The sequence below is a fragment of the Carassius gibelio genome, chromosome B8, assembly GCF_023724105.1.
Source record: "Carassius gibelio isolate Cgi1373 ecotype wild population from Czech Republic chromosome B8, carGib1.2-hapl.c, whole genome shotgun sequence".
NCBI lineage: Eukaryota > Metazoa > Chordata > Actinopteri > Cypriniformes > Cyprinidae > Carassius > Carassius gibelio.
This window is the reverse complement of record NC_068403.1, coordinates 4,874,774-4,885,313: the sequence shown is the minus strand read 5'-3', so window position 1 is coordinate 4,885,313 and position 10,540 is coordinate 4,874,774. Positions and strand designations below refer to the sequence as shown.

The window sequence follows — 10,540 nt, the reverse complement described above, 5'->3', positions numbered from 1 at the left end:
CTCTCTCTCATTCGTTCTTGAATTGCATTGCCAATCCATTTCTGTAATTTCCCACTCCACTCCCCGAGAACCCATCCCAGCCCGGACTGGAAGGTAATCTATTAATGCTGTCAGTAAAAAGCTCTGCGTCAGAGTCTCGCCGCCTGCTATATAAAGCCCTGCCAGTGTTGCTGCATCCTCGCAGACCTCTCTCCACAGCAGCAGCAGAAGCACTGCGGAAACTGTCTCTGCTCTCTTCTCTCTTCAGCAAACATGAGCTCCTTGAGTTACAACCCCTATCTACCGTCTGTGCAGCGGAGGAGGGTGGTGGTACGCAGCGGGACGCCCTTCAGCGGAGGAAGCAGTCGCTCTCGCTCCGTCTATTCGACCTATTCATCCCCATCCCGTGCCTCGGTTCTGTCCTCTTCGGCAGGTCTGCAGCTTTCTGCTGCATCACCAGATCTGGACCTGAGCCAGGCCACTCAGCTGAGCTCAGAGTTCAAAGCAGTGCGGACGCAGGAGAGCGCTCAACTTCAGAACCTTAATGACCGCTTCGCCAGCTTCATTGACCGCGTGCATGGCCTGGAGCTCCAGAACCGTGCCCTGGAGGCAGAACTGCTCTTGTTGCGTCAGAGGCACTGTGAACCCTCCCGTCTCAGGGGGCTGTATGAGCAAGAGGCTAGGGAACTCCGTGCAGCTGTAGATGAGGCCCGTAGGGAGCGTCAAGCGGCTCAAGAAAGGAGGGACCAATTGGAAGATGCACTCAAGGCCTTGCAGGGTCGATACGAAGAAGAAGTCCTGTCCCGTGAGGAAGCCGAAAGACAGCTTGTGGATGCCAGGAAGGGGGCGGATGATGCAGCACTGGCCCGCTGTGAGCTCGAAAAAAGGGCTGACAATCTTCTGGATGAGCTGGCCTTCCTCAAGAGGCTCCATGAAAGTGAAATCGCCGAGCTCCAAGCCCAGGTGCAATACAGCGCACAGGTGTCCGTTGAGATGGAAGTGGCCAAACCGGACCTCTCGGTAGCTCTCAGAGAAATCCGAGGTCAGTATGAGCGCCTGGCGCAGCAGAACATCCAGGCTGCGGAGGAGTGGTTCCGTGGGAAGGTGAGCACCATGGCGGGTGACACGGCCAAACACACGGACAACATCCGCAGCGCTAAAGACGAGGCTGGGGAGTACCGTCGCCTCCTGAAAGCTCGAGACCTGGAGATCGAAGCATGCCAGGGTTTGAACCAAGCTCTGGAACGACAATTGCAAGAGGTTGAGGAGAAACAGAGCGCAGAGATCGCCGCCCTACAGGTCAGAATGATAACTATATGTACAATATATGCATTTGGCAAAGTGCCTTGCATTACATTCATAGTACACATTTGATCAGTTCTTGCTTTTCCTGGGAATTGAACCTATGGCCTTGGCATTGTTAGGGCCAAGTCCCAGTGTTTTAACTACATGAAAGCTAAACACTGCAATTCTGTTTTACAAAAAGCTAAACTTTGATCTTTACATACTTCCCCCCCCCCCCTAACAGGACAACATCAGTGAATTGGAGAATGAGCTAAGGACCATGAAGAGTGAAATGGCCCATTACCTCAAAGAATATCAGGACCTTCTCAATGTGAAAATGGCCTTGGACATTGAGATAGCAGCTTACAGGTAACATCAACATGCAACTTAGTTGCAACTGACATGTAGAATTTGTATAACCAAGGCCATAACAATTGGTCAATCAATATGGTTTTCACATTGAATACATTTGATCTACCTCAAACTTAAATATATCTTGAATATGAGTCTGTTCACATAACAACAGGAAGCTTCTAGAAGGAGAAGAAACACGCTTCAACGTGGGTGGTATTGGCGGGATCTCCAGCGTGTTTTCTCCCTCCATCGCCGCCACTCCTTCTTTCGGTCGTCCCGTGTTCTCTGTTCAGTCCAGTCTGTCCTCTGGCGCCCCCTATCTTCTAGGAACCAGACTGATGAGCTACTCTGCCACACCAGATGAAATCATTGAAGCCAGCAAGGCACAGGAGGCTGAGGCAAGTCCAGAGAAAGAAGAAGAGGAAGAGGAGGAGGAGGTAGAGGAGGAAGAGGGTGAGAAGGAGGAGGAAGAAGAAGAGGGGGAGGAGGAGGAAGAAGAAAAGGAAGAGGGTGAGGATCATTTGTTTTTTATACATTGTATATAATTTATTCTCATTTATTTTTTGTAACACCCTATTGCAGTGCTGACATTTGTACCCTATTGTCTCTTTTACAGGTGAAGAGGGAGGAGAGGAAGAAGGTAAGGATGAAGGAGAACAGGAAGAGGAAGAAGGAAAAGTAGAAGAGGAAGAGGATGAAGGAAAAGTGGGAGAAGGAGCAGAAGAAGAAGGAGGAGAGGGTGAAGAAGGGGATCAAGAAGAAGGTGAAGGTAAAGAAGAAGATGAGGCTGAGAAGGATGACGCTGGAAAAGAAGAGGAGAAAAAGAAAGGAGGAGAGGAGAAAGAGAGTAAAGATGAGAAAGCTAAGCCAAAAGAGAAGTAAACACACCGAACCAACCCCCCTGGTGCTATCTGGAGGTGATCAAACCTTGTGCATTAATCTCACACATGCCACAACTTCACTGTGTCCTGCTGCTTGATTTCAGATTCAGTTCAAATTAAAAGCGAACCATATATGCAGACAAGAATAATAAATGCAACCATAGAGATCGGCCGAAGAAAGAGTAGCCTATGCATGAAGACATGCCTAACTTTTGCGCTTGGCAGGAAAGCTGTGATTGCAGGTTGCTTGTGTTGTTGCTTGTGTTGTTACAATTGTCATTCTATTTATTGAAAAGCAAATAATATTCTTTGAGCATTGTGTCTGTATGCCTTCAGCATTAATCACACTGTCAACTGCCTAAGATAACACAAGTGTGCTTATTATTCAAAATGCCTTAGACCAGATCCTCAAAGAAAGGCTCATTGTCTTCCAATAAAAACTTGACAAACCTCCTTAACTTGGTGTATTGCTCTGTTGCTGTTTTTCTGCCTATGCCAACTGTGCAGTATATAATGTATGCTATGGTATTATGTGACATAGAACAAATCAAGTTGCGTGGCATGCATAATTCATGGAGTGGCATCTAGCTTTTTAATTAAAGGAATAATTCACCAAAACTTTAAAATTTGCTAAAATATACTCACCCTCAGGCTGTAAGAGATGTATATGAGTTTGTATATGAGTCCAAACAGCTGATAAATCTACATGACCATCAATTAAAACCATGTGAAGTGAAAAACAAATCACTCATTAAGCTGTTTTTACCTTTTAGCCCTATATATAGTATATATATATATTTTACAGAGGAAGCATTATTATCGATTATGCACTGGTATTTTGGCCCAAAGCAAAGGTTTTAAATTAAAACACCATAATAATGGATTTTTTCTTACAAACTCTGCAGATTGTCACTTAATAAGATGTTAACTGATGGACTGGAGTGGTGTGGGTTACTTGTGAATTATTGTGATGTTTTTATCAGCTGCTTGGACTCTCATTCTGATGGCACCCATTCACTGCAGAGGATTCACTGGTGAGCAAGTGATGTGATGCTAAATTTCTTCAAACTCACCTATATCTTAAATGGTCTAAGGGGTGAAGATATTTTCAGGCAAAATTTATTTTTAGGGTGAACTATTGCTTTAAATCCTGAAGATTTGCTTCCGGATCATTTGTAATGCCAGAAATGAAAGTCCAAATGCATTGTGGGATGCAGTATCCCATGTAGTGTGCTCTTTTGTTTGCTACACAATTAAGGTAATTCATATATCTAAGGCATACTGCACACAATATATATTGCATACTGCAGAGACAGTGCTATTCCAAGCACTACCCCTGTTCTCAATCAGGTACACTACAGTCTGCTAGTATGCAGCCATCAACTCCAGTACAGCTGTGCATTGATTATTTATTCATGACAGCTGTAATCAATATAATGCAAGAAACCTCAGAGCTCAGCTAAAGTGATTCACTAGAGTGATGTCATGTGACCATTTTGTGCACATTCAGCACTTGAACAACAGCACAGAGCAGAATCCACAGAAAGCACAGCTTTGGATTCCCACGTAGTTGCACGCATGCATGAGGTGAGCAGTAAAAATCGGAGCTGTTAACCTGAAAGTTGTTGGTTTTAACCCTATTAGAATTCATCCATGAACTATAACCACTGTGCACTAAGAGTGTCAGCCAAACGTCCTGCCACAGTCACCCTAGTTGTGATCCCAAACCAGACCCAGTGATCAGCACAAATCTGTATTGATTTAACATTTGCATTGCAGAATTAGTGTTTTGAAGAATGCAAATCAATTACTGCCCCCTCAGCGACAAATTCGGTTACCTGATGATCCAGAGCACTTGGCTCAAGCTCTAACAAGCCAGTGCAGCACATGTTCTCCATTATCCTAATTGAGAGCTACACACTGATGTCTAGTCACACTAATGGAGGGGGATAGAGACTGGTCTTGTTTGAGAAAATCAATGTGATTAATGTCTATGTCCTGATGAAACGTTTGTGAGATCAGTCATGCTTCACTTTTTCAGTCTGGCTGTCATTCTTTGCATTTGCCCAAAATGAAGGTTTTATTGCCAACTATTAATCTTAGTAAAGGACTTTATCTTCTAATGCAAGGATAACCTTGTAATCGTGTAAAAAAAAATTCTTAATCTTTTTATTATGCAGGAAGCAGTTTATGAAAGCAGTAAGACAAGCAACTGTGTTAATTGTGGGATGGATTTGTGACTTTGTGACAAAATATAGATGTTTAGGTTTATGTGTGAACTTTCCAACATGAAATTACTTTTTTTGTGAAAATCTTTGTGCTAGTTGGTTCTTTTAAGAGACATCGATACTTGTATTCAGCGAGGATGCATTAAATGGGTCAAAAGAGACAGCCAAGACATTTATGATGTTACAAATTTCAATAAATCTGGAAGTGTAGTGGCAAAAAAACACGGTCTATACAAAATATTAAGCAGCGTACAGTAACTGTTTTCCAGTGTATTATTGATATACTATTATAGTTTATATATATTAATAAGATATGATTATATATTTCCTGTTATCACTTTAATAAAAAAAAATCATATAGTTTTTTTTTATTTTAATCTTTTTATTACATTAGGTGTTTTTTTTTTAAACAAGCATCTGTAGTTTTTATTTATAATTCATTTATTTTTGTTATTTTACTTAAAGTTAAACTAAACAAAAATACGAAGTTGCCTTTGATATTATTTTATTCAAATGTATCTTATTTTAAATTTTTTACTTACTCTAATAACCGTTTTCAACATTCACAAGGAATGTTTCTCGAGCAGCAAATCATCATATTAGAATAATTTCTGAAGGATCATGTGACACCGTAGACTGCAGTAATTATTTCTGAAAACTCAGTTTTACCCATCACAGGAATAAAATTATATTTTAAAAAGTTTTAAAGCAGAAAATTCTACTTTAAATTGCAACAATATTTCCGCTTTCACAGTGTATTTGATGAGCATAAGAGACTTCTTTCACCAACATGACAAAAATCCACCCTGAGCTTCTGAACTCCAGTATTCAGTAGAATAAATTCAACCACACTAGGAGTTTTGTAAGGACTTGATGGGCTTTTATTGAGTGATGTGATATTGCAAAGAGCAGCACCTTTAGCTTTCACAGTATCATTGCTAACAGCTGTTGTGTTTAATGTTAACAAACCGAATCTTATCATCGAGTCAGTGCATTATGTCTTAAGGCAAGAAGTATACAAGAAAGACATCATATCATTTGAAATAATGAAATGCAGTTAGAGCTCAAAGTGCGCCTGCGGGTGATGATATTATAGCACCATTATTGCCATACAACTGCTGTAGAACTTCCCATTTGTGTAAAATCTCTCATCGTTCGAGTCATTAGCAGCACAGATGTACTTGCACTTTAATTCAAACGCGCTATAGTTTGTGTTTCAGTGGCGACGGCTCAGCATGGCTCAGTACATCCCTCCAGACCACACATGCAAGTCAATCATTACCACACATGCAATTATTTTTGCTAGCAGCATCAAACGCCCTTTGCATCAAATAGAATTATTTCTAACAATTGATTATAACTAATTCCCTTTCAAAGTCATTTGCATCAGTCTTTTCCTTTGATTTCCTTCTTTGCCTGTGGACTGACTTTCTCCACCTTCTTGGTGACTTTCTTTGTCTCCTCGGGCTTTTCCTCTGACTTTTTCTCTTTCTCTGTGTCAGGTTTGCTCTCCTTGTCTCCGTTGGTGATGGTTTCCACTGTTCTGGTTTGGACCTCTTCTTTCGGACTGATTTCTTCTTTGGCCGGACTCTTCTGGTCTCCGCTGGGAACGGCTTCTTCCTTTTCTTCTTGCTGCTTTTCTTCTACTGGGCTTTCTGGTTTCTCCTTTTCTGGTGATTTCTTCTCAACTTCTTCTGAATCGCTCTTTTTGTCGCTCTTCTCTGAATCAACCTTTGTTTCCTCTCCTCCAGATTCCTCTTTCTTCTCTTCATCTCCTTCAGATTTGGTCTCCTCTTTTTCATCAGCTTCTTTTTTCTCCTCCTCATCATCTTTGGTTTCTTCTTTACTCTCGGCCTGTTGTTCTTTACCACCTTCCTCCTCCTCCTCCTCCTCCTCTTCCTTTCCTTCTTCGTCCTTCTCACTGCCTTCTTTCTCTGCTGTTGGAGATTTTTCACCGCTGAGTTCTGTCTCCTCAATCACTTCCACTTGTTGCTCCTCTTCCTCCTCACCTTCTTCCGCTTCCTCTTCTTTCTCTTCCTCCTCGCCTTCTTCCGCTTCCTCTTCTTTCTCTTCCTCCTCAGCAGCTTCTCCCTCTTCTGCTGCTTCTTCATCTTCTCCTCCTTCTGCCTCTTCCTCTTCTTCAGCCTCAGGAGCAGCAGAACTCACTTTGGCCTCACTGGTGGTGACAATCTCTTCCTCCTCTTCCTCTTTTTCCTCTTCTTCACCTTCACCAGCTTCTTCCTCCACTTCTTTAGCCACCTCAGCCAGATCATCGTCAAGGTCACTCTCTCCTTTGGTCTCCTGGATGATCTCCTCCACTATTTTATGTTTGATCTTAGAGGTTTTCGGCTGGCTGTAGGCAAACATGGGGCTTGAAATACTTCCGGAGATGGTACGGAAGTGCGTCTCCTCACCCTCCAGCAGTTTCCTATATTTGAGAGAGAAAAGAGTCATTAATCAACTCAATGACATGCTATAAAGCAAAAAGGAGCCCAACTCTACCTATAAGCTGCTATTTCAGCATCCAGTGCCATCTTGACATTGAGCAGATCTTGATATTCCCGAAGATGACGAGCCATTTCCCATTTTGTTCCTTTCAGATCATTTTCCAATTGATGAATCATTTCCTGTTGAAGAAGATACAATAAATCCATTCACAACTTCATTAGATTGAACTTAAAATTAACCAAGAAATAAAAATGATTTTAAAATAATCTGTACAGTTTTATTAAACAACTTTTAATAAACAACTATATTTATTAAAGTTCTCATTTGGTTCTTTTAGAACCCATTGCAGCACCCCACATCCGTTTGGTGAGCTTGATTTATAAATTATACCAGGTCTGGTTCAAACGAAGTCAACGGGCCAGTAAAATGAAATCTTGCAGCGCTAGTAAAAACTATGCGCACTGCTCATTGCCCATGATTACGCACGCATTGCGCAAACCACCTGTGAAATAATGGCTGCGGTTTAAATCCTAGTGTGCAGCATTGGGGCAATCCTATATTTTGCAACACAGCCATGTGCCTTTGTTGCCTTTGAATCAGCAAATAAACACACACTAAGAATAAAACATTATCGTCATATCATGAAAACAATGTAACAGCATCCGAAAGCCATTATTTGAAGTGGTTGCGCGACGCATAACTGCGCTGTTTACTCTTACATCATACTAGTGCAGCAGGATTTGTTTTAGTTTTTTTCAGATCTGATACAAATCATAAAACAACGAGAACACATTTGAATTCTTTCGAATTTAAATGAACTTAAATGTAATTATTTTGTATATATAAAACTTTGCATGAAATACATAATTGTGTATTTAATTTTTGCATTAATTTATTAATTTTTTATAATTATATATTTATATATTTAAAATTTGAAGTTAAACTTACAATGCATTTAATTTTTTTTTTTTTTTTTTTTTTTTTACTGACCTGGTAACTGGAAACGTCGGTGCTGTGGCGGTCTTCGATATCATTCAGCTGCCTTTCCAATGAATCTTTTGTGCCACGAAGAGCCTCCAGCTCAATGTTCTTGGCTTGGATCTGACGGCGGTAGTCTGCGATCTCGTCCCGTATGGACTTCATAGCATCCTTGTTGTGCTCCGCGGCGTCCGTCAGCATGGCGTAGCGGCACTTGAACACCTCTTCAGCCTGCTGGAGGTTCTTGGAGGAGAGCCCGTCCAGCTGCGCGCGGATCTCCCGGAGCGCAGAGGTGATGTCGGTCTTCTGGAGGTCCCTCATCTCCACCACCGGCACCTGCGCGGCTTGAAGCTGAGCCAGAAGCTCGCTGATCTCCTCCTCGTGGTTCTGTCGCAAGAAGTCCATTTCGTCTACGAGCGCCTGGACCTTCCTTTCCAACTCCAGCTTCATCAGAAGCGAGTCATCCTTGTTTTTCTTCATACCCTGGATCGCAGCCTCCATGTGCTCCCTGAGCCTGGCTTCATCTTCGTAGCGCTCCCGGAGCCGCTGCAGATCCTCATCGATGTGGTCTGTGTCGAGCAGCACCTGCGCTTTCTCCTTGTGGAGCTGCTCCAGGGCGCTGCGCAGGTCTTGGAGCTCGCGGTCGTACGCATCGCTTTGTATGGAATGCGACAAGTTCTGCTGCTTCATCGCTTGGATCTCTGCCTCCAGCTGCTTGTTTTGCTCCTCGAGGAAGCGAACCTTGTCGATGTAGCTGGCGAAGCGGTCGTTGAGCCCTTGGAGCTGCTCCTTCTCGTTACTGCGCACCGGATCTCCATTGAGCGCCTCGCTCAGCTCGAACCCGGCCGGAGACGCGAGCACGGCAGGACCGTACCCAGCCCTGGATGCGGCCACATTTGAGGATCTTGTGAAAGACAGAGGACTGCTTTTAGCCCACGAGCGCACAGTGGAGGACGGCGCACGGATACTCCGTGGATCCAGAGCCCTTCTGCGGGAGGTCACTATCATGTCCATGGTGAATGGTGCTTGTGAATTGGTGGTGTGATGAAGGCATGGTTGCGTTCTGTCCGGTTCTATTTATACGCCGGCTTACTTTGTCAACGAGGCAGGAGCAGCACCCTCCCCTCGGAAAAATCGATGAAGATGGAGGACTTTGGGTCGTTGTGATGCTCAGCAATTCACCTCAATGCCCCAATGAGTCGAGGTCTTTTAAAATTGAATAAAAGTTGAAGTCAAGAAGCTGTGACTTTCTGCATTATTAAAACAGACTTAGATGTATCACATGTTGTTCAGTGCATTTCCTCTCTCTTTTTAAGTCACTTATCCTATAGCAGCTAGACTTTATATGCTCACTCTAGTTGCAATCTTTATCTACATGATTAAACGTGTATTGTGTCTGTGAAAGGTTTGGATAAATAAAATATAATAAGATATGTTTAATGTTTTGTAAGGAAAAAAAGTCTTTGCACTTATTCAATCAAAAATACAGTAATATTGTGAAAATTATTACTTTTTAAAAGAGATGGCTTATATTTCAATATATTGTAAAATGCAATTTATTCCTGTGGTTCAAAGCTGAATATTTAGCAGCATTACTCCAGTCTTCAGTGTCACATGATCCTCCAGAAAATCAATCTAATCTGATTTAATAAAAATGTGAAATAAAAGATTTCAAAATGCTGTTTTGAAGACAGAATTTTTATTTGATCCATCATTATTTAAAAAAGAAATAAATTTTTCAAGTCCTTGTGTATAACTTGCATTTTGCCCTATTCTGAATTAGCTCTGTCCTTTGGATCAAACCAGCAAATTGAACGCCTTGCAAGTGCAACTTTCTTTGCCAATAAATTTTGCTTAGGATTCATTTTAAATATCTTTGGTATTTTTATGCATGCAAAACTTAAGCAAAGTCAGGTTTATTGCACATTCAGAGCAATGCAAATAAGCTACACAAAATGCAGTTTCTACAGAGAGGTGAAGTGAGTGAACAAAATATAATAAATATTTATCACAGGCTCAACAACACACATTACAAAAAAAAAAAAAATCTGATAAAAAGAAACAAAAAACATAAATAAGAACAAAGTTAGTGTCAAGATAAAAATTATTTTATAAATTTTATGAATATTTTTATATATATTCTATTTAGTCTCTGAATTATTTTGTACTCTTAAAACTGCAAGCATAATAACATTTCTCTTGAATCGATGCACATGTCAAGACAAAGCCATTCAGCTGTCTGCCTGAGCTGATGCACTGAGGATTTGGCTTCTGTTGTCAGGAATTTTCAATAATGCAGCAAAGTACCAAGGTTATAAGAAGTTTTCTAATTAATTTTACAGATCACATGGGAGTCTTTTCACTCCAATGTAAGTTAAGCATGGGTGC

At 41.6% G+C, this 10,540-nt stretch overlaps 2 protein-coding genes across 2 annotated transcripts; one reads left to right on the top strand and one right to left on the bottom strand.

The window, feature by feature from the left end:
• Positions 1-186: 186 nt before the first annotated feature.
• On the top strand, positions 187-2,956 carry LOC127962935 (neurofilament light polypeptide-like). The gene is made up of 4 exons (XM_052562547.1): positions 187-1,278; positions 1,508-1,632; positions 1,790-2,127; positions 2,234-2,956. The coding sequence occupies exons 1-4, from the start codon at positions 253-255 to the stop codon at positions 2,497-2,499; spliced, it is 1,755 nt and encodes a 584-aa protein (XP_052418507.1). The 5' UTR covers positions 187-252; the 3' UTR covers positions 2,500-2,956.
• A 2,628-nt stretch (positions 2,957-5,584) lies between these two features.
• Positions 5,585-9,217, bottom strand: LOC127962934 (neurofilament medium polypeptide-like). The gene is made up of 3 exons (XM_052562546.1): positions 8,165-9,217; positions 7,229-7,353; positions 5,585-7,154 (listed from the first exon to the last, which is right to left on the bottom strand). Exons 1-3 carry the CDS (start codon positions 9,164-9,166, stop codon positions 6,113-6,115), a joined length of 2,169 nt encoding a protein of 722 aa, XP_052418506.1. The 5' UTR covers positions 9,167-9,217; the 3' UTR covers positions 5,585-6,112.
• Positions 9,218-10,540: the final 1,323 nt, after the last annotated feature.

Excerpts from the sequence above, each read along its gene's own strand:
- LOC127962935 (XM_052562547.1), top strand. The coding sequence starts at position 253 with ATGAGCTCCTTGAGTTACAACCCCTATCTACCGTCTGTGCAGCGGAGG. Across the intron at positions 1,279-1,507 it reads CAGAGATCGCCGCCCTACAG|GACAACATCAGTGAATTGGA; the intron begins GTCAGAATGATA and ends CCCCCCTAACAG. Across the intron at positions 2,128-2,233 it reads GGAAGAAGAAAAGGAAGAGG|GTGAAGAGGGAGGAGAGGAA; the intron begins GTGAGGATCATT and ends TCTCTTTTACAG.
- LOC127962934 (XM_052562546.1), bottom strand. The coding sequence starts at position 9,166 with ATGGACATGATAGTGACCTCCCGCAGAAGGGCTCTGGATCCACGGAGT. Across the intron at positions 7,354-8,164 it reads CCGACGTTTCCAGTTACCAG|GAAATGATTCATCAATTGGA; the intron begins GTCAGTAAAAAA and ends CTTCTTCAACAG. Across the intron at positions 7,155-7,228 it reads GCTGAAATAGCAGCTTATAG|GAAACTGCTGGAGGGTGAGG; the intron begins GTAGAGTTGGGC and ends TCTCAAATATAG.